This window comes from Malus sylvestris, chromosome 7 (assembly GCF_916048215.2).
Source record: "Malus sylvestris chromosome 7, drMalSylv7.2, whole genome shotgun sequence".
NCBI lineage: Eukaryota > Viridiplantae > Streptophyta > Magnoliopsida > Rosales > Rosaceae > Malus > Malus sylvestris.
In genome coordinates this window covers 5,356,595-5,380,559 of record NC_062266.1, presented here as the reverse complement: position 1 = coordinate 5,380,559, position 23,965 = coordinate 5,356,595, and the positions used below count along the sequence as shown (strand labels likewise).

At 38.7% G+C, this 23,965-nt stretch overlaps 1 protein-coding gene and 1 pseudogene across 1 annotated transcript; both read right to left on the bottom strand.

Moving 5' to 3' along the window:
- Window positions 1-41: 41 nt before the first annotated feature.
- Window positions 42-8,008, bottom strand: LOC126629088 (serine/threonine-protein kinase VPS15-like). The gene is made up of 11 exons (XM_050298975.1): window positions 7,452-8,008; window positions 7,057-7,179; window positions 6,911-6,956; window positions 6,661-6,821; window positions 6,072-6,151; window positions 5,744-5,849; window positions 5,363-5,539; window positions 2,092-5,268; window positions 1,092-1,336; window positions 912-1,011; window positions 42-538 (listed from the first exon to the last, which is right to left on the bottom strand). The coding sequence occupies exons 1-11, from the start codon at window positions 7,722-7,724 to the stop codon at window positions 362-364; spliced, it is 4,665 nt and encodes a 1,554-aa protein (XP_050154932.1). The 5' UTR covers window positions 7,725-8,008; the 3' UTR covers window positions 42-361.
- Window positions 8,009-19,013: 11,005 nt separating this feature from the next.
- Window positions 19,014-20,000, bottom strand: LOC126629068 (transcription factor bHLH128-like; annotated as a pseudogene).
- Window positions 20,001-23,965: the final 3,965 nt, after the last annotated feature.

The following is a 23,965-nucleotide window of genomic DNA, read 5'->3' as shown; positions in this document are numbered from 1 at the left end:
TCAAAATTCAAACTTTGCATGCAGAAAAAGGCAAGAACCAATAACATCGAAACCGTATTCTTTCAAGATGCGATCCAACAGTAAATATGAAAGAAAATTTGAACCTGGAATCGCAAGTATGCCCAAATTTACATAATCCTGTATCAAGCATTTCCACAGTAAATATCAACAAAGGGAGGCAAGCCATCAATAATTTGACCGAGATCATCTATATTTCTACATTTGTACAAACTATACACATCAAGCAGGGTGTGACACGAACACATATATGACGAGGGGTTAGGCAACCGTTAAATAATAATGTACAACTTCACTAGCATTGTGCTATGTATGTACAACATAATATCTATCACGTTGTCAATCACTTCCAAACCTTAATTGCCCCATCTCTACCACTTGATATTAAGTGTCTCTGATTTAACTTAACCGAGGCCAAGGATAGGATTGAATCGCGGTGGCAGCCAGCAGAATCAGTGGCAGCAGCCGCAAGGACTGCCTTGGCTGTCAGCTTTGATGTTAGAGGTCGTCTTTTTGTCTCCTATATTTAAACCAAAAACCAATTCAAGAATTACGTACCAAATTAAAATAATAATAGTAACTTTCTTCAACTTAGCAACTGATCTAGTATCATATTTGTTACAACGCAAACACCGAGACCAGGAACACAATAGAACAACGACCTGTGACATAAAGTTTAAGCAGCTTATAAAAGAAATATAATAACAGCAAGCACATCCTATTGCCAGTTCCATGAAGGTTCTTCGAAACTACCAAGTCATTTTATTTTAACTGTGGTTTTAGGAGGATAAGTTAAATAATCTAAAGATCGACGTCATCATACCCTTCCACCGAGGATAGTTTACTATGCCACCTAATTTCATAGATATATGACTACAACTGATTAATCATACCTGCACAACTTGCACACCAAAGCTAGATCTTGTTGCATAGAAATCATCATTACCGACTCCCTTCAAGTTTGGCCCACATATTGAGTAACTTCGATCGGGGCTGCAATATATGGATAAAGCCAATTAGATAACAAGACCCTTTAGTAAACCAAGAAAGTACTATTGAACTTGTGTACAAACCTGTAATGATCCCATCGACGTATCTTCAAATCGGTTCCTCCAGTTATCAAATCACCCCCAGGTAAGGGTAGCAATGAACGGATGCCAGGAAGACGAGGAGTGGGTTCATTTAGTTCATCAACTCTGTAGTGGGGATTGCCATTCCGTCTCATATCTGGTTTGGAACTTTTACTTGATGACTTAGCCAAGGCCCAAGGCACTTCAGACATTTCAGCATCACTTTCGTAACTTGCCACTCTCAGCACCTGCAGGAAAATAATAATAATATCTCAACATTTGAACAAATGAAGGTAAACCTAACAAAAAAGGGGCCATGTGTAGGTAATGAAAATAAAAAATAAAAAAGAGAGAAATAATAAGCATTTAAAAGGTTTGGTAAAACTCAAAGGCTGAACAGACCATCCAAGGGCCAAGAGGCACTTGATAGTTTTGTATATACAAATTTAACCTTTTTCTTAATCAACAAATTACCATCTCCAAAGTAAAAATTTGAATAATCCAATCTTAAGCACCCTCAAGTTTTGCATTCCTATTGGTTATGGGGTTCATGAGGGCGAGGGAGAAGCAGGGGGCTGATTCTAGGAGTCATCAAGAATCAGTAAAATAAAAATTTGGACTACAAGAAACTAATATACTACCATTCAGCTAGTCTGAAGAAAAGAAGTTGGAAATTTTGGTAAACCACAGAGTAAAACCAGCAATCCTTCAATTTTAACCTAAAAGAGGTGCATGGATGAAATGCCTCTTAACTCTCCAATTCATGATTTCTGCTCAAACCCCATCCTGCTTGTATAAAATAAGATCTGATCTTTGCTTTCAGTTTTCTTTGTTTTTACGCTTTGAAAAAAAAGGGCAACCAGGGGAGTGTAATCTATGCATACGATTTTATCATCTAACTTTTCCAGTACAATCCATATCTAATATCTAACATCTAACAAAACTTATATACGATGATTTCTGTGTTAAGTGTGCAAACCGATAAAAGATAATTTTTATGTACCTGGTGGCAGCTTCCATTTTCAGCATTCCAAAGTGAAACTTCGTTGCAACCTGCAGCAACATAAATAAGGGGCCTTGCAGCAGCAGACACAGAGGCATTAGGTGGAGGAAGAAAAAGGCACATTTTCTCTATAGGGCAAACAGAAGAATACTGCCATGAGTTTACAGGAATAAGGAACCTCATATCCCAAAGAGTAAGCACACCCCTCGAAGATCCTGACACAAACCAATTTTCACAGGAGCCTGTTACCAGCGAAGACACGTAGCCCTCCTCAGGAGTTGCTCTCAATGTCCAAGAATTGGTGTTCAACCTTGTATCCCAAAGATGGATACCACAATTTTGGGTGCTGTACATAACCATCTGATTTGTGCAGTTATCCGCTGAGAAATTCAACAAGCTCAATATGGCACCTTCCTTTATATCCTTCTTCTTGATATCAGCAACACCTGAATACTTTTCAACCACATTACCAAGTCCCCTGGAGATGTAATCAACAGAAAACATATGTATCATGCCATCACATGCTCCTACAACGACTCGAGCAGACCCCCGGAGCATTGCACTGCAAAGTGCACGGCTTCCCTCTAGATGATAAGTCAACCTTGACCGAAATGATATGTCCTTTTCCAACTTTCTTGAATCCCACACCTTAACAGTGGAATCATCAGATGCGCTCACAAAAAAGCTATGATCAGTTGAAATGGCTATGTCATTGACAGCAGACCGATGTTCTTGCAGGTGAGCAACCAACACCCCACGAGGCCTCCAACCAGAGTCTGGAATTGATGAATTTCGTGCAGAAGGCGGCATTCCTGTTAGATCACTTGAAGTGGATGCATCTTCCAAGGGTATGGCACTTCCTTTTGTAGTGCCAGATAATCCCATATTTTGAAGCTTGCTATTAGCAAAGGCGGTTTGATCATTATCCCTACCATCTGGCTCATGTACAACTCTATAGAACTGTTTGGAACCATTGCCAAAATTGAATGATCCTGACACAAGCTTAGGTGCTGGAACAGAACTAGCCAAACTAAATGATTTATTTACTGGCTCCATCCAAGGCATGGCTGATGCACCAATTCCTACGGGATTCACTTGTGAAGGAGAATCAGATGCTGGAGAAGGAACTCCCACTGCTCGCTTGTCCATGCTAAAGGAGTATAAAGGTATGCCAACTGATGATTTATCACACATGAAGCTATTCACATAACTTCCCTGTGGCCACATAAAACCTGAAAATTGCATTTTTTCAGAGGACAAAGGATCATGAATGTCAACTGTGCTAGAAGCGGGCGTAAAGCTTCCCATACTTCTCAACTTAGCCTCACCGTCATCACATTCAGTTAACTCTCCTTGTTGCAAGGCCTTTCCGGTAAGTTTATGATTTTCAGGACTCTGGTGCTCGGCTGGCCAGCTTTTTGTTGAACTCAGTTCCTCAACCCCTTGCTGAAGCAAGTCAACACTTTCCCATTGTTTAGACTGAGGCCAAGAGTTGTACCATATCTTTCTCTGTCTTTCCAACATGTCTGAACTCCTTGCATTTTCTAGAACTTGGTAAAAAACCTGTCTTGAGACTGGAGGTTTTAAAGACGAAAGGAGAGCCTTTTCAGAAGCAAGAGATGCTGGCTGTCTGCGGAGTAAGGGCCGAATAACAGGGGCTAGAAAGACATAGGAATCTACAGCACCTAAGCTTTCACTACTGGCTGCAATAAAAGTGACAGCTGACCTTCTTACCCACTGACTGGGATAGCATAACAATGGAAATGCACGCTCAATCATTTCTAGAAGTATCCTCTTCGTCAAGAAACCACTTTTGCACAAAATGGCCAGACAGTCCAATGCATTGACAATGACAGCCTCTGTTACATCACTTACAGCCTGCTCAATATAAGGTAAAAGATATTCTTCCACACTTCTTTGACCCACAAAGAAACACACATATACAATTTGCCCATAGAATACTGCTCTCAGCTGCTCATCTCGATCATTCAGAAAAGCAGGGAGAATGGGTAACAAAAAATCATTACTCTGTCTCTGGCCAAAGAAGCAGCATAGGTTGCTAATGTCCTGAAGGAGTGCTCTCCTGATATTTGGAGTTTGCTTTGGACCCATAACAAGTTCTTGAATGACCTCAGCTATAGATTTCCTCAACACTGCAAGCTGTGCATCGCTATTCACCCTCTGCAGTTGACCAGATGTCTCACTAGATGATACCAGCGGCTTTTTTGCAGAAGTTAATTCATCAAGTACCCCAGCCTCACTCAAGCGTATTGAGTGAACCAAGAAACCATAAGCAGTTAATGCCAGCTTAGCTATATTACTGGCATAACATATTCTCACGCTTTCCTCTGGGTCATCGGGAAGCATGGAAAGCATTGGCAATATATACTCCGGAAAAATTTTTGCATCACTGGGAGGAAAATCCTGGACTAGAGGGAGAATGTCACACAACGTCTCCAAGGCAGCACAACGCACAATTGCAGCTGAATCTGAAAGCATTGCAACAACATATGGAATTACACGTTGCAAACGATCTTCATCATCAATGTACAAGGCAGACGATTTCAGCAAGAGTATGGCCCTCCTCCTTAAATGAGGCAATTTTACATTACGTATGCAGGAACAGAGCAGCGAGGTAATCAGAACCATGCCCTCACATCTGATACTGTCTTCAGGTAAAGGCAGAAACGGCATGCCAAAGGTATCTGACTGGCTGTCATACTTGGACATCAATGAATTCAAATCATTCAATGTAATCTTTTTCAGAAAAGGATGATCGTTTCTCCTAAATGCATTGGAGATAGATTGAAGTAAATCACCAGGAGATTGCATGCCATAGTTTCCAAGATTCGGGGAAAACGCAGAATCAGGAATATCATTCAGCATTGCCTTGGTAGCAGAGTAATTATTACTTTGTTTAACATCCCGAAGAAGAGTATTGATATCACCAAGAAGTTCTAATTGATCACATTTTAAGCCTTTACCCATCTCTTCTCTCTTTGGAAACGAGCCCTTTGTCAAACTCTTGTTCTGCATTCCAACCGCCTCCTGAGAAGTTCTACCACTAATAGCATTGGCACTTGAAGGAGCTCCCAGTCCGTTTCCACTGTCCTCAGTTGACCTACTGCTCATCATTTGTTTAAGTATCTCATGAAAAACACTCTGGCAAAGTGCAACCTACATACAATAATTACAGAGTAAAATATTACTTTAACGTGAGTTCCAAAAATTATGAAATGCCAGTCTTATATTATGCACCAACATTTCTTACCCTCATATCTGAATGAAGGGGATTCCAGAAACAATGAAAATTATGCAGAAACGGAGAGAAGTAACTTGGAAACACAACAGTTGTATACTCCTGTAGGTAGCTATCAGCAGAAAGTCGCAGCTCTGGTTCCAACTGAATCATATGAAGTATCATCTTGCGAATCCCAGAATCAGGTATCTGCATTCAGAAGTGCATATAATAACCATGTACATCAGTTAGGCAACACTAGAACAAGTAAGATGAAATATAATATCCAAGGGTTGTCCAAAATATAAGGTTCAAGACTAGAGAAGCAACTAGATAAGGAGTAATATAAAACACTACGGCAAGAGATGTGATGAAAACTCAAACAGAATTGTATACTTAGTACTGAGAGAGTACCTTTTCAAGAAGTTGGCTAGGATCATACTGCCCTCTACGATAAGCAAGAAGTTGAGAGAGTTCGAATAGTGGCTGGCCCTCAAGGAAAAGCTCAGCAATTACACACCTAAAACAACGTCGTGAATATGATGATGCATCCCAAGAGAAAATCATAATGATTGTGGTGATGATTAAGCATGAGCACATTTGCATTCGGGCTTTGACAATGCAAGGGTTAACTTGACATATATCATTATCACTCTATATCTGAGATTTCAACTTCAAATGTGACATAAAAATGAAACAGTCATGCTCTGAAAAGAGAGATCCTAACATCACAAAAGCTCACCCTACAGCAAATATGTCCATAGATGGCCTTAATGGTGCATCTTGTGCAACCTGCATCTCACCTCCATGCTCATAAAATCTCTGAAAATGAAGGCATTTGAAGAAACTTAATAATGTAACCGCGTTATTAACGAAAGCACACATCATGACTGGTTAGTAAGATCATTCTTAAAATTAGTGGTCAAACTTCTAAGCTGACTCCTAAAAGACGCAGAAAAAAAGCTATTCAATAAATTTAGTATATTTAGATGCATAACAAGATGTTATAAATGGCCAAGTGAGTGACATAAACTATAGCCCGGTGCTAAGAAATACATTTTACGATGATTCGTACTGCATTGGAATTTGTATCAAATATTGTTCCAGGATAGCAGCCACATTATCAAATTCACAAACCCACTCCGATCAAGCTGGATCTTATGACTGCAAGCCGTATCCCTTTTATGAGTATATATGTTTGTGATGTATGCATATAATTACATAACCGCTTACAACATCAGAAAAAAAGAGAGAAAATGTATAAAAGTGGGCACCTCCTTGGTAGAGAAATGGAAAGAAAGCAAACGCAGAAGAGAGATAGAAAAGCGAACCTCAGGAGCAAGATAACAAAGCCTTCTTCCTCCAGTGTCAAAGAAAAAAGAGAAATCAGAAGGATCGTCATATGGTATGTAGGTGGGTTTGAAAGATGCGAAGTCAGCAAGGTAAAGCCAATTCCAAGAAGTCACCAATACATTCTCGCACTTAATATCACCTAATACGACAAAAAATAGAAAACCAATAACATTACCATGACATTGAGAAGATAACACTGGTGAAATTCCAGAACTAAACTGAACTGACCGTGACATATTCCTTTGTCGTGGCACTGCTTCAGAGCAAGAAGTAACTGCACCAACCACCACAAAACAAAAAGCTCAGCAGAACTACAAACATTACAAACTTAAAAATCAGGGAAGACAGACAGAGAGAGGGTGAGAAAGAGAGACCTGAAAAGCCAACCATTTCTTCTCGATTAGACTGAGAAAAGGGCGTGTGCTTAATCGGTCATGCAGATTGTTGAAGAAGAACTGCCTCACAAGATAAGCTGCTTTATCTGTCTCTTGCCAAAACTGCAAGAACAGGACATCGGGGGGCACCATATACTCAAAAGTTTGCTTCTTTATAAACTTGGAAACATCAAAGTTTGAAATGATACTACTCAGAAACATCAAAACAACTCAGACCCACTAGGAAACATCAGCTTCCATGCAAAACCCAGGAGTTTTAGCATTAATTAAACTCGTATGCCATAGTAATACATAAATTATACTAAATTAAACTAATTGAAAGTTGACTAATCCTGTTTATGCTAATCAAATACAAAAGAAATGGGAAAAAGGACCTGGAAGGGCCAAACGTGAGGGTGATCGAGAGCACGGAAGGTGTCCTTGATGTGGTAAAGACGGCGCTCGTATTCACGGAGATCAATGGAGTCGCCGCGCTTGAAATAGACCTTGACCAGGACCAAACCCTCGTCGTGCTTGCACTCAATCGACTTGAAGAAGCGGCTCCGCCCTAGAACCTCCTTCAGGACCAGGTTGTAGGACGACGGCAGGTCGTGGAGGTAGTACTCGGACGCCGACACTTGCGTCGTTCGAGCGATCTTGTTCCCCATCGATTGTCCCTTTGCCTTTGCCTCCCAATCCGCAATCAATTAGGGCTTAACATTAAACTTTGGGGGCACGCAACCTCCTAAACCAATTGAATGAGAAAAAAAAATGGGGAATTTAGAGCTTAGGATTTCTGCATGTCGGAGGAAGTGGGAAGAGGAAGAACACGAGGGGGTCGGGTGACTAAAATCTGGAGGAGGGCCGGACTATGACCCAGGCCCCAACCCAGCCCAGTCCGGCTTATTAAGCGGCAAGATTCGCCTTCAAAATATCGTCCTTTGCCGAGATTTTTCTTTTTAATTATGAAACGATATTCATTGTCCAATAAGGCCTCTTCCTGATGAAGACCAAAGAAGTACAGTAAGGCCTCGTTTGACATGTTTTATTAGGTCATCGGATAGTACTAATAATACGAAACAGGTGTTTGGTAAGTTTGGTATTAAATAAGCACCGGATTATTTAATCTAGCCTCACCATTTTAATACATGTCCCACCCGCTTCATTATGCCCTCCACAACCTTGGTATTATTAGTCAGACTCTTGCCAAAGAAAAATCACGGTCGCCTTTCTCAAACCTATCCTACCATCAGCTCTTGAGGGTCACAACCTCCGATTAACACCAAGCATATACGAAGAGAGGTAGCAAATTGAATGATTCACACCAAGCAGATACGAATAGAGAACTGGAGGTAGCAGATCGAACCCAAGTGGGCACCATGACCTCTGTTCATGGGCATTGCGACCTCTGGCATCGTGACCTCCATTCTTGGGCGTGCGACCTGATCACTCATATATTTCATGCATTTATATCATCCATTTCTAAAGTCTTTGTGATGTTTTTGTGTTAAAATTGTGGCATTTTACCTTACCTTGTGTTAATGTACAGTTAATTTTGTTTTAGGATTAATTTCAAACAAAATGGGCTGAAAAGAAAATAAAAGACACTGAGCAACATAAATAAATGCGACGGAAAGGAAAGCACGGCATGGCAGATAAGAAAATGCGGAAGGAATAAGAAAATAATGAAATGAGAAAATGATGGACTTGGTGCTTTGAATTGTCATTGCCCTTTGGCTAAAGGCAACGGACAAAGAAGAGAAAAACAAAGGGGCACTTCAGATACAACATAAAAAAATCAAACAAAGAAAGCAGAAAGCATAAAATCATGATGAATGATTAACATACAGCAGCAAATGCATGAAGGGGACACGGAATGAATGGCAAGCAGAAAAGAAAAATAAAAGAATAAGAGGTGGGGGAGAGACCAAGAGAAACGGGAGGAGCAGAAATTAAAAGAAGACGACTGACAGCGCAAGAAGAGAAGAGTGGGGATGGCAGTGGAGTGCAGCGCAGAAAGAGGAGAATAAAAGGAGTGCAAGACAGCGCAAAGGAAAGGACAGCAAAAGGAAAAATAATAAAATAAAGACTGAGAGCAGTATAGACGGTAAACAGAGAGAGGAAGGCTGATTGGAAAAGAAAAGAAGGCGGGCGCAGAAACAGAAGAAGAAAATACAGAAAATAGAGAGAGGACCGACTGGCATAAGAAAGACAGAGGGCAGGGAATTGAAAGCACAGGGCAAGCACAGAATAAAAAAAGAATAGACGCGGGGAGAGAGGAGACAGAGACAACGGCAGAGAGCAGGGAGAAGAAGTTTCACTTCATTTTTCTTGGTTTTATCTTCTCAAACCTATGTTTAACTTTTAGTTTAATTTGAGAATTATATGTAACTAAATTTTAGTAGTTAGGGGTTGTTTTGAAGCTCCGAATATGATCGTAAATTTGTTGTGATATTTTGTTTGAATGACTTTTATGAAAAGATGAAAATTGTTTCACTACTTATGTCATTGATAAATTCTTTATGTGTTTCTATGGATGCATACATAGTGAGCATATCTAGGATTTTAATGCTATGAATATATGTCTGTCTGCCCTTGTTGAATGAGGACCTACATATGTTCTAGAGTAGCACTTGTTAATTGTGGTTAACATGTGAAACGATTTCTAGGATAAGTAAGACAACACCAATACTTACGATGTCTTGTGATGACTCAAACTCTTTTTATTCTTAATGATTTCTACTTGTTAAATCTATGAACACACCATTTTAGATTGCATGTTAGGGACTAAGTTAAGTTGAAAACGCCATTCTCTTAACATACTACCTAAGAAAGAGTAATAGGTTGAGTTCTAACAGTGAGCCAACTTGAGCATCTTCATCCGGAAATAAAAGGGATTTGAATGAAACATAACATACTTACATGATTATATGGTGGTGGATAGCATGTCCCCTAACTCGTTTTCTTAACTTGTGAATTAAAATCTATTGGTATTATTTAAAATTGGTTTCTGTACTGTTTTTGTACGATTTAATTTAAATATCAAATCAACTCCAAAAATCTCAAAACTTTGTGTGAACATAGCTTGGTGTGTCTAGTTTATGTGTATAAAATTTCGTTGCATTTGGATAAGTTTAAGTTAGTATAATAATTATTGTTCGGTGGCTGGTCAGTAGAGACAGTCACCCCGTTTTTGTGACATTTTAAGTATTTGGATAAAACAATCTTCTGCGGGAAAGACCCTTATTTTTATATGCTACAATTGACAAATCTTAGTGTTAATAAGGAAAATTAATAGGATTATTGTGTGCTACTTTGTGGTGCGTTATAATTACTACCACGACCTCCGTTTCTGGGCATCGTGACCTCCGTTTCTGGGCATCATGACCTCCGTTCCTGGGCGTTGCGACCTCTATTTATAGGCATCACAATTCGAATATCTGGGTTTGTGGCTTAATTGCTAATTGATTTTGTTGGTGTGTGGGGATTAAATTCAAAATTGGGAGAGATTTCATGTGGGTAATGGTGTAATGGCTGATGGGTTTCCAAAGAATGTATTTCTGACGTGGATTAAGATCTCAATGGATACGAGGAAGCCAGCTGCGGGATATGACGAAGCCAACTGTGGCGGTGCCACTAACTAGGTTCTTTCTGCATTTGACAACTTTGTTTTTTATTTTTTCTATTCTTTTTCTTTTCCATTAATCATCAAACTGGGTTATTTTTGCATTTGACAACTTTGTTTTTTGTTTTTTTTATTCTTTTTCTTTTTCATTAATGATTCCTTTTTTTTTCTTTTAAAAAATAATAGTTATAAGTTTTCTTATCTGGTACCGTACAAACACAATATAAATAATACGACTATTAGTCTGATACTGCACCAAACGCTCGACTAATTAGTCAGTACTATCCAATGACAAATTATCATATCCGATTGAAATAGTCAGTGCAGTCCGAGCTACCAAACGAGGCCTAAAATATTTATATAGTCATAATGTTGGAATTAAACTAATTTTATATTTTTAGGGAGATTATTACTGAATAGAGATGTAGTTAAAAAAAATATTAGGGTTTTTATCACAATTAACTCTCACAATCAAGATGGTCTTTGAAATTAAAAATCAATCAATGCAGTCATTGAAAATAGGTGTCGCAAATCAATGTAGTATTTCCGTTACAATTCTGTTAAGTGCTGATGTGACACATAAATGGGTCTCATAAGTCATTTTTTTCTCACAAATGGTCTTTAAAATTGACCCACGACATCAAAATGATCTCTAAAATTAAAAATTGATCAATGTAGTCCCATAAGTAAGTGTCTCAAATCAATGTAGTAATTCCATCACAATTCTATAAAAAAAATTCTATTATGTGCTGATGTGACACATAAATGGATCACACAAATCTAATTAAATTAAAAAAAAATTCAAATAGGATTAATAATTTAATAGTTAATAAAAAAATTATCAACCCAAAAACTCAGTCATGCAATCACCTTCAATTCTAGTCCACATTTCTCTACCTCATTCGCTCTCTATTCTCTAAAAAAAATATCAATACACACATCTTTACACACTTAGACACCCTTCACTGATTGAACTTGGATCGATATCACCTTTGGTGATGGCTTGGCCCATCGGCAACGACTTCTAAGACATTACCGTTAACATTTAGGTGATCAACATCCTCACAACCTTAATCTTGGAAAGCTTGTTCGGTGCTTCCCTGGTGGTCTGGTGGTGCAAAGAACAGCAAGGTCTGCCTTGAGATAATGAGCTTATAACCGAGATGTGTCTATCGTTGGTTGAAAAATATTTCCACACCCCCTCTTAGGCCTTGGTTAAGCCTTCTGTCTCTGAGAATTTATGGAAGGGATCTCTCTTAGGAGTAGGCCCTATTATAAGAAAAAAAAATTCCATGGTGCAAAAAGGTATTTAGACAACTTTTTTAATTAATTATTACCCACATCAATACATAGCAAATTTTTTTACAGAATAGTGGTCATATTGATATACGACACCTATTTTCAAGGACTATATTGATTGATTTTCAATTTTTAGGGACCATATTGATGGTGTGAGTCAATTTCAGGGACCATTTGTGATAAAAATCTATAAATCTTGTGGGGCCCATTTATGTGTCACATTAGCACTTAACGAAATTTTTAACAGAATTGTGACGGAATGACCAGATTGATCTGCAACACTTTTTTTCATGGACTACATTGATTGATTTTTAATTTCATGGACCATCTTGATAGTGATGGTCAAGTTAAGGAACTATTTGTGATAAAAACCCAAAATATTATTCATTAGTTATGCTCAATAAAAGCGGTATAGGTAAGCGAAGCCAATTAACGCCCACACGGGTCACTTGACCATTCTCTCCATCTTGAAAATATATCTTCTTGTATGTTATATCCAAAAATTTTCATATTTATACGGTGATATTTGTCCCATTAATCATAATCTAATATCATATGTGCTGAAGGATCAGGAGACTTACGACATGTTGAATTAAAGGTGCATGTCACTTCATTCATTGCCTCAAGTTTTTTAATTTATTCAGATGTGTGTCTTGAGTTTGTTTGATGTTTTTAATAAATTTAAATCAGCATTTGATATTTTTATTATCACGAACGATATGCGTCCCTAAAGATTTTGCAACAAACCGCACACAACAAACATTGTAAGCAACAAACAAAGTCCCCCCTTGTTGTAATTACAACTGTAGAAGTCTTCTTCCTTTTAGCACCTTCACATTTAGCATCCAACATCTTGGTACTAATTTTGAATCTTGTTGGCTTAGAGATTAGCAAGAAAGGAGCAACATTAAGACAAAACTCAAATTTGAAAATAAAAATGGAAACCACATACAAATAAACCCAAATTGAGGAAAGAGTGTGGGAGAAAGACTCGGCGATGTAAATCCTGACTTTTATTGCATTAACATCTCTGTCTAGAATGTAACATACATCCCACATAAAAAACTTAAAGCATTTTATAACAACAGTGGAAAACAATCATGTCTATGCACCTTTGTGCGAGTTCGATATGAAACTTTCATGAAACATATCTCTTTCTTTTCCTTACTTCGTCAGAAACCAAAAATTGGAGTTACGCCTCAGATGTGTCCTGGGAGTTTGGATTTAGTTTTGTTTTTTCACGTTTGGAGGAAGCGGAAAAAAGGAATTGAGAAAACGGTTGTGGGAGGTTACTCGTGACCGTGAGTGGGTGAATGAAACTATAGACATCGAAATTTCGGTGAAATAAATGTTGACCAATAATTACAATTTCAATGCTCATGTGTCATATAAATTTTACACGTAGCGTGTGGCTAAACGAAAAATCAAAATAAATTGGAAAAGTCATCAAATAAGGACACATGTCAACACCTGGCAAAAATGATTTATTTTATCTGAATATTATATTCAAAATTAGGCCTTGAAAATTTCTATAAATACAAGGCCATTTCATTCATTTGGGGGGAGCAATTCATAACCAATTCACATCACACCAAAACCTTGATCAAGCCCAAAGTTCAATTCACATCACACCATCCTAAGATCAAGCCCTAACGGCCATTTGGATCAACAACATCAACAAATCCAGACATTCAACTGTTCTTCAAGATCAAGCCCAAAAGCCCTTGAAGATCCATTCATCAACTGTTCATCAAGATCAAGCCCCAAAGGCCCTTGAAGATCCATTCATCAACAGTTCTTCAAGATTAAGCCCAAAAGCCTTAAAGATTCGTTCATCCATCAACCTTCAAGATCAAGCCCAAAGGCCCTTGAAGAAACTTCCCTCAACCTTCAAGATCAAGCCCCAACGGCCCTTGAAGAAACTTCCAATTGTTCATCCAAGATCAAGCCTCGACGGCCTTTGGATCAATCGCACATCCACAAATCAACACCTTATGGAGATCGAATCGGATGATCAAATTTGAGCGAGATTGTAACCCCGAAATCATTAATACAAAATATTATTTTGTACACGTGTTCTTGTCTCATTCATCGCAGGAATTTCCGTGTTTACAGAAACATCTTATTTGCCCGCCCAGTAAATGCCATCGACCGCCCAACTCCACCCTGTTTCTTTTCTAAAAAAAATCAGCCCCGCTCTGTACCCGCTTCAAACCATACTCGCCCCGACCTGTGGGTCCTCGACTCGTTTGCCCACCCCTACTTCATCCTTTTAAGTAAATTTTCTCTAACAACGAAGGACACATTCCATGTTGATGAAGAAAAAAGAATTATTAGGGATTTCCGTGTTGAGAAACTATTTAACTGTTTTTTTGTCTTCGATTCTAAGGAAAGGTTGAGTGCAAGTTTTAAGGAAGTAAAATTTTATGAGGGGACCTTTCACGTCAAGCTCTCACCTTCTACACATTTATTATGCCCACTAATTTCCAACCCAATGAAACGAGAATGATTTACATGGAGAACAACTTACTAATTTTTTTATCCTAACTATGTTCACCCTTACTGTGCATCTCGGTCTACCAATTCAATGTCACTTGTAAATTTTTTTTTATCATGGAAAACAACTTACACATGATATTTTGTTTTAATAATACAATATCATGTGTCAAAAATTTATACATGTTATTGTTTGTTAAAAAAAGACATAATAATAGACGTGAACCCATCCAAATAAGTCATTTTCCTTCACATAACATTTGAACTATTTGATCGCAATGATACGGCAGCAAGATTCTCTTTCCATGAAATTACTTTCCAACAAGAATGGAATACTTAAACCAATGAGAAGTCTGAAACGTAAAGAATATGTAGTGCTAACAATGAGTTGTGTATAATAAGACGTACTCAAAATATGTAAATGGATTTTGTTGATGCACAAAACTGGAGGGGTCTTGGAACAACGTAAATTCGACCGTGAATCTGCAAGAAAGTAAATAACACAAGATGTATCGTGGTTCACCCCAATGTTTGGGTTACGTCCACACTGATTATTGTATTTCTTTGTGAGGGAGAGAGTCTCTCTGAATAGGAGAGTGAGGCTTCTAAGGGTGGGCATTAGGCCTAAGAATTGGCCTATGTTTAGGGGATGAGAGACCTCCTCCCATTGTGAGGGTGATGAGTCCCTTTTATAGAATAAGGGCTCCTCACTTATTACATATTTGCCCATTCCTTTATTACATAATTACATTTGAGTCCCTCGAGTATTTATACGAGATCTAAATACGGAGGCCCTAAGTATGGTACAAACAGTAGTCCCCCAAGTCTTCAGTCAAGAGAGTCTTTTGGTTTGAGACTTGAAATTCAGTCCATGTGTGGGCCGAAGTAACTAGATGTCGTCTAGAACCGGTACTCAATATGAGGCGGTGCCCAATCTGAAATGATGTTCAACTAGAAGTAGCACATGTTGTGAGGCTGCTCTGTTTGTGGCTTATGTTGCCTTGGTTGGCTCGACTTGCGGTGTTGAAGGTGAGAGAGTCCCTTTTATAGAATAAGGGATCGCTCATCAATACATAAATGATGGGCTAGAGTTGATGCTCGCGGCGAGGCGGTTGCTCAGTAGGCGGCGATGCTCTCTAATGATGGTGAGGGAGTTTTTTTTATAGAATAAGGGCTCACTCCTTAATACATAAGTGATGGGTTAGGAGTATGCTCGCGGCGAGGCGGTTGCTCAGCTGGCGGCGATGCTCTCTAATGAGGGTGAGGGAGTCCCTTTTATAGAATAAAGGCTCGCTTCTTAGTACATGAATAATTAGGGGTGGTTCGGTATGGGATCCCATACCGAAACCCTTGTCTCGATTCCCAAACCGAAATTTTCGGGAATCCCAATTTCAATACCGATCCCAAACCAAATTTTTGGGAATCCCAATTTTCGGGAATCCCGAAATACTTTCGGGATTTCGGGACAAATCGGGAATCCCGAAATGATTTTGGGCTTTTGGGCTTTTAGACTAAAATTTGACGTATTATGCTTTTAGGCCCAATCTGCTAATTTGTTTTTACTAATCTGCCAATCAAATGGCAAGGCTTGTTTCTACTAATCTCTACTTAATACTAACACTTAGTTTTCATTTCCATACAGAGAGTGATGGATCAACTACAAAATAGTGAAAGAAAACTAAGAAGCTCAAAACTATACACAAAAACCAAAATCAAGCAAAACGAAGAAGCTCAAAACTAAACATTGCAAAGTAACCTGTTAATCATGCCCGAAAAATTTGATCACAGAAACTGAGCAAGCATGCCAAGAATCAAACAAACCCCACAAGAGTCAAGAAATGATAATTGATCCATTCGAAAAGTACCCAGACAAGTTCTGTGCACAAATTTGACATAGTTTCATAGTATATATATAACCAATCTGCCCACTGCCCATATGTGCAGTGGTGAAAAACTTTATCAACTAAATAGAATGATGTGTTGAAAACTCTGTTAAAATCTCATGGCCATAATTTTTTTTCCCTTAAAGAACTTGACTTTTAAAATATCAAATTTTTTAGACTTTTATTTGGTCCAAAAACACTGGCAATGTGATAGCGAGGACCGCAATCACAAGCACTTTACGGCCGACTGCCGAGCGGCGTATTAAAAAACTAAGCAGTTCTTTAGTTAATGGCAAGGAGATTTAACAGTTTGTCTATCCACGTACAACACAACAACATTAATTTCCAAACGCTACAACATCATTGATCTTCATCCAGCTAAAATCCCGATTACCCATGAGTTCAAAGTTCAACCAAACAGTCTTAAATCCCAAACATTAATTCAAACAGAACGACATCTACATCCAAACAGTCTTAAATTTACGAGTAAGAAACACGAAAGTTACAAACTTTTTTACCTGAGGTGGAGGAAGAAGAAGAAGGAAGAGGATGCTTGAGGCGGACCGTGGGTTGTGGAAGGAAAGGCCGAGGAAGAAATGAAGTAGTGAACTCTGCAATTCATCAGGTGTAGTGGTGGGCCGGTGGCTGGCCGGAATTAGTCACACAGAGAGAGATGAGATAAAGGCTCGTCGGCTAGATGAGGGAGAGATCAGAGACGAGAGATTAGGGCTCGGCTGTTCGATTCGATAGAAACAATGGAACGAAAGTGAAGTTTATGAAATGGTATTCTGACCTAAAAACATATGGACGGCAAAGATTAAATCCAAAAGAATGAACGGTTGAAATAATTCTCTTATAATTAAAATATATATATATATAATATTTATTTTCGGTTCGGTACGGGAATACCGAAAATTTGAGATGTAAAACCAAATCCCATACCGAAAATTTCGGTTTGGTTCGGGATTTTTGGTTTGGGATCGGGATTTTTTCGGTTTGGTTTGGGATTTTTGGGATTTTTTTCCAGCCCTATGAATAATGGGTTATGAGTGATGCTCGCGGCGAGGCGGTTGCTTAGCTGGCGGCGATACTCTCTAATGAAGGTGAGGGAGTCCCTTTTATAAAATAAGGGCTCGCTCCTCAGTACATGAATAATGAGTGCTCTTTAATGAAAGTGATGGAGTCCCTTTTATAAAATAAGGGCTCGCTCCTCAGTACATGAATAATGGGTGCTCTCTAATGAAAGTGAATGAGTCCCTTTTATAAAATAAGGGTTCGCTCATCAATACATAAATAATGGGCTAAGTCCCCCAAGTATTTTTTTTATGAGGCCCAATATATGGTACATCGTGTAGTCCCCCAAGTCTTCAGTTAATACAGTCTGTTGGTTGGAGACTTCAAATTGAATCCATGTATGGGTCGAAGTGGCGATTGCTCGGAGGCGGTATTTGTATACCCTGCACTGAAGCTTTGTAGGTGAAGCTTTGCAAGTGAAGCTTTGAAGCTAGAGCTCTGTAAATGAATCTTTTGAAGCTAAAGCTCTGTAAATGAAGCTTTTGAAGCTAGAACTCTATAAATGAAGCTTTCGAAGCTAGAGCTTTTGTAAATGAAGCTTTCGAAGCTAGAGCTCTGTAAATGAAGCTTTTGAAGCTGATTGACATGAGTGATGCTCATGAATGTTTATATGAGTGATGCTCATGAATGTTGACATGAGTGATGCTCATAAATGTTGACATGAATGATGTTCATGTATGATTGACATGAGTGATGTTCATGAATATTTATGTATGATTGACATGAGTAATGCTCATGAATATTTATGTATGATTGACATGAGTAATGCTTATGTATAATTTGGAGTACTTGACGTACTTTTGATCACCTGGTTGGTGATAATGGCGGCAGGCTGCCGAATAATTTTTAGAGTACTGGGCGTACTTTTGATCACTTGGTTGGCGATAATAGCGGAGGGGTGCCGAATAATTTTTTGTAGTACTAGGCGTACTTTTGGTCACTTGGTTAGTGATAATAGCGGCGGGGTGCCGAATAATTTTTTGTAGTACTGAGCGTACTTTTGGTCATCTGGTTGGTGATAATAGCAGCAGGGTGCCGAATAATTTTTTGTAGTACTGGACGTACTTTTGGTCACCTGGTTGGTGCTATTTTGGGCTTATGGGCCTTTGCCCTCCACACAACATTCCAGCCCATTTATTTTGGGCTTTGCCGTTTTTTTTTTTTATTACCCTCTGATGGGGTTATACAGATGTCTCTGAAAGATAAGAAAAATAAATTACATCATTCTGGTTGGGTGTTTATTCCTTGCTTTTGCAATGTCCCCATGTGCCTCCTTTTTGCTTTCTCTTTATTTTTCTTTCTTTTGGCAGATGACAGACAAGGGAATAATGCCATTTCCTTTTTTTGCTTTTGCTTTTGCTTTCATTTTTTGTTTCCTTTCTGTCTCTCCGCTCCTTGCTTTTGCTTTCTGTATTCCTTTTCTCTAAAGTGACAACACTTGCTTTTCTTGATCTCTCTGCCCAGATGAAATCCAATCGCATCCCAATCTCACCCACCACAATCTGACAACCACTGTGCCTCTTGAACAGATCCTTGTTAACCGTCTCCAGAGACTCAGAATCCAGAACCAGACTTAGTAGCTAACGCGCCACCGGCCTTGCCTGAGAGTCTCCGACCACCACGACCCACAAGCCGTTGAGCAGATCGGATGCGTCGAAACGACCCAGATCACTTGCCCTCTCTGCAATGCTTCTGGGATGAGTTGCACAGCCACGCTTAGCACGGATTTTGCAAGGAACAGAATCTTCAGGGATGTGCAGTAGCTTATCTATTGTTGCCATTGCTAAAGATGTCTGGGGAAGGCTAAACTGAGATTCCAAAGCATTGAGGCAGTTAAATATGTCCCCATCCATATTTTTAGCTTGCTTACTTGGTGGAGCTGAAAAGACAATCGAATTGGTATTATCCCAGGATTCCATCCCAAAGCTAGTGGCGGGATAAGAATGCATGGCACTATGGTGGCCGTTGCCAGTGCTAACACCTTCACCAGCATTTTCACTTACTTCAGAGATTTGAGAAAGAGAATCTTACCTAGTGAAGCTCAACTGCGACTTTAATCTTGTTACTCTGTGACCACCATTATTGCCCCTTTGTGATCTATAGCTTCCAGTTCCTCTTGTAACTGAGAATCCTCCATTATTCTTAGGGGCGATGAGATGGTTGAAGAAGCCAGCTGGAGAGATTCGCTGGTGAACCAGAGCCGCCGACGACGTCGAAGAACTAGAAAAAGAGTTGAAAGATCCAATCTCGTTCAAACCGTGCGATCAGAGCAATGGCTTGGTGATGCTGGTGCCCATGTGGCTGCAATTGGATAAGTTGACTTTAAAGTTGGACTCGGAGATAGTGAGGGAGGGAGAGTCGCCGCCACCTTCTCCGGAAAAGTAGTGGCCTCATAAGTGCTGCGGTCGGAGGGATGAGAATTCGCGGTTGGCGGCGGCTTCCATAACGGAGTTCACGACTGAGTTTAGGAAGGATCCTGGGGCGGAGCCGTAGTGGGTCAGGCCCGTTGTGCTTGGTCTCGAGGCCATGGGCTTTTAAGGCGAGGAGGATGAGTTTATGGGATACATTTATATGTATACAGCGGCGGCAGCAGCAGCTCACTTCTGGTGTTTTGAGATTTTAGAGAGAGAAAGAGAGAGAGAGAAGGGAAATTGGTCTTTTTCTGTTTCTGGGTTTTTTAGGAAAGCTTGGGGTTCTTGGGTTTTTGCAGATTCACGATGGAGGTGAAAAAACGAAAGAGAACCGACATAGTTTTTCATGTCGATTCCCACAGACGACGCCAAATGTTGATGCACAAAACCGGAGGGGTCTTGGAACAAGGTAAATCCGACTGTGAATCTGCAAGAAAATAAATAGCACAAGATGTATCGTGGTTCACCCCAATGTTTGGGCTACGTCCACATTGATTATTGTATTTCTTTGTGAGGGAGAGAGAGCCTCTGAATAGGAGAGTGAAGCTTCTTAAGGTGGGCGTTAGGCCTAAGAATTGGCCTCTGTTTAGGGGATGAGAGACCTCCTCCCATTATGAGGGTGAGGAGTCCCTTTTATAGAATAAGGGCTCCTTACTTATTACATATTTGTCCATTCCTTTATTACATAATTACATTTGAGTCCCCCGAATATTAATACGAGATATAAATACGGGGGCCCTAAGTATGGTACAAATAGATTTCATGGGGGCCAAGTCCAAATATTCATTTGAAGAGAAGTGCTATTCTTAAAAGTGGGACTCGGATTCTGTCTTCTCAGGTATATATATTTTTTTAACAAACGATATTATTTACACTAAATGGTAGTGGATTGGGCTAAGCCTCATAATGAGCTAGCAATAATGTGGTTTAAATTCTCATTTGGCGAGAATCGAATCTAAGACCTCTCGCTTACAAGTGAAGATGAATATTACTAGACCGTAGTATTAAATGGCTTTGTCTCCTCAAGTTTTTGACATAATATTTTATAATGTTAGCACGGAAATTAATGTTAAACTGTGAGTAACAAAAAGTCTATAGAGTTGTTTTTTTTTTTTTTTAAGAGAAGGATAACTGGTGTCAAGTTACTGTTATCCAACTGGAAAAAAGCTATGGGTCAACTTTATTCTTGACTTTGGTTGACGTCTAATAATAATGGTATTGTGATTGTGTGGTCCCCTAGGTTAGGTTTTTCTTTTTCTTTCCTAGTCAAGGACTATTTTCTACAGTTGGTGGTGGAATTGAAGGGGGTGATTTGGATGGCTGAAAAAAGAGCCCCAAAAAAAAAAAAAAATATGAACTCGAACCTAACCATATTGAACTCGACCTAAAAAATCGAACCTGATAGTCCAAATCGTTCGGTAACTGAAATCGAATTAATGAAAATGTCATTGTAGTATTTGATTGATTTCCATGAAGGGTTGCTCGATAAGACAGAACCGAACTGAAAATATATTTTATTATTATTATTAAATGAATTAATATTAACTGTTGGACCTGGTTGAAATTGATATTCAACCGTCGGTTTAAAATCAACTCTCTCTCTTTGGTCTTTACTCAGTTTCACTCTCTGTCCTCTCAACTTCGACGCTTCCTCTCCGTCTCTCAACTCAGTTTGTAACTTCTCTGGCAACACCATACCATGTCACACCACCCTCAACTCTCTTTCTATATACCTTCAACCCTATCTTCCTCCTCTCCGGCGTCGTTCCCCACCACCAACTCTTCAACCATTTCGCCATCGACCACACATACACACATGTGTGCTCTCTCCAGCGTTCAAGGTACGATATTGCATATTATTAAGATAGGAATTTACAAATTGAATTAGGGCTTTTCGATTGAAGGGTTGGGGCATCACCTTCCTCAGACGAGATTCAATGTCGAATTTAGAGAAATGGCTAACGTCTTGGAGTAGTGGATTGTGTTGTTGGGTAGGGAACTTGTAAATATCAGTTTACCTGAGCCAACCGAATACTAAATTTGTTTTCGATTTTCTTGACTTTCAGTAAATAAAAAATAAGGGTTCGATTTTAGTTATTTTTTTTCTGTTACCGAAATTATCGTTTCGATTTTGGTATGAGGTTTTCTCTTATCATGAGAACTTAAATAAAATACATTATGCACCACGTGACATATTGATCTAATAATGCAATGTCATGTGTTAAAAACTTACACATGCCATTATTTATTGAAAATGAACACATTAACAACTGTAAACCTATTCAAATAAGTAATTTTCCTTTTCATAATATTGAATTATTAAATTGCAACGTCACGGTAGTGGTGTTCTCTTTATATGTAAATTGCTTTCAAACTAAGAATGGAAGTGAGAAACGTAAAGAATATGTAGTGCCAATTTTGGGAAAAAAGTTGTGCATCAATATAAGACTTGTATCCAAAATAGGTTAATGGGATGTTGCGGGTCCACTTTATTCTTGGCTTTGGTTGACGTCTAATAAATAATATTGTGATTTTGTGGTCCCCTAGATTCTAGGATTTTCTTTCCTAATCAAGGACTGTTGTCTTTTCCATAACAAAAGAGGACTGTTTTCTCTAGCTGGTGGCATTGAAGAGGGTGACATTTGAGTTCAAATTCAATGAAAAAGACATACTTTTCCTCGAAGAAGAGTCACGCAGCAATCAATAAAACAAATTTTTTATGGTGATTTGGATGGCTGAAAAAAATAGGTAGTGCTATTCACATTTTTCTTTTTACTTTTCACATACGTTCTGTTAATTTTTGTCTTTTGATATTCTTCAATGCATTCGATTTGATGATTGAAAATTTAGAGAAATATTAGAGAGCCAAAGTAGTTTCACCTAGCCTCTCTTTGAGACACTGCCCAAATCGTTACGCCTTTCGTGCGAGTTGATATTCTTCGGTCGCTAGGTCGCCTGTCATCAGGTCACCAACTTCTTCGACATTCCGACACTAGGCAGGCATCAACCCTATACATGGTCTTAAAATCGGTGTATAGATAACACCACCCAAAAAATAACCCGGACCTAACCATACCAAACTCGAGCTTGGAAAATTGAACCTGATAATCCTAAATCGTTCGATAACTAAACTCAAAACTTACCGAAAATGTCAGTATGGTATTTAGTTTCCATGAAGTGTTTGTTTGGTAAAATAGAACCAAACATAAAATATCTTTTATTGTTTTTATTAAATGATTAATGTTATATGTATGATTTGAGTGAAATTGAATCTTAATTCTCAGTTTAAAATCAATTCTTTCTCTTAGGTGTTAACTCAGTTTCACTTTCCTCTCTATTGACTCCTACACCTTCTATCGACTCAGTTTGCAACTTCTCTGGCCACACCACACCATCAACCCTCTCCCCCTCTCTCTCTCTATATCCTTTCGACCCTCTCTGTTTTTCCTCTACGGCGTCATTACCCACCACCAACCTCTCTATCATCTCGTCGTCGACCACACATGTGTAATCTCTCTTTGACGTTCAAGGTAGGATATTGCATATTTTTAAGATTAGAGATTTGATATTTTAATTTTAATTTTAGGAATTTGTACATCGAATCCGGCTTTTGATTGAAAGGCTGGCGACACCACCTGCCTCAGATGAGATTCGACACCGGATCTAGAGAAATGGCTATCGTCTTGGGGCACTGGATTTACGGTGACGATCAAGGAACATGCAAAAATTGGTTAACATGACTCGATCAAATAATGAATTTTTTTAAGTTTTCTCGATTTTCAGTAAACCGATAAAATGGGTTCGGTTTAGATTATTTTTTGCCTTCATGGAAATTATCGGTTCAGTTTTTTTGTAACCAGCCCTAAATATGAGATACTCCAAAAGTTTTATTGATTTTTTTTTTTAAAAAACTTCTTAGTATTGAATGATACGAAAAATGATAGCTGATATTAAAATAGAAAATCTAAATATTTGTGAAAATCAAATATACCAGTTAAAACACATGTAATATTAAATGATACGTAGTATGAAAATCATTTTAACAGTTAAGTTTTAATTTTGAAAATTTAAACAAGTATCTAACTGTTAAAAATTTCAAAACATGCCACTTAGTACTACGA

Bases quoted from the DNA above. Each gene is read 5' to 3' on its own strand.
- LOC126629088 (XM_050298975.1), bottom strand. From the start codon at position 7,724: ATGGGGAACAAGATCGCTCGAACGACGCAAGTGTCGGCGTCCGAGTAC. The intron at 5,269-5,362 runs GTAAGAAATGTT...TATTGTATGTAG, and splicing joins CCCTTCATTCAGATATGAGG to GTTGCACTTTGCCAGAGTGT. The intron at 539-911 runs GTATGATTAATC...GTTTAAATATAG, and splicing joins TTGGTGTGCAAGTTGTGCAG to GAGACAAAAAGACGACCTCT.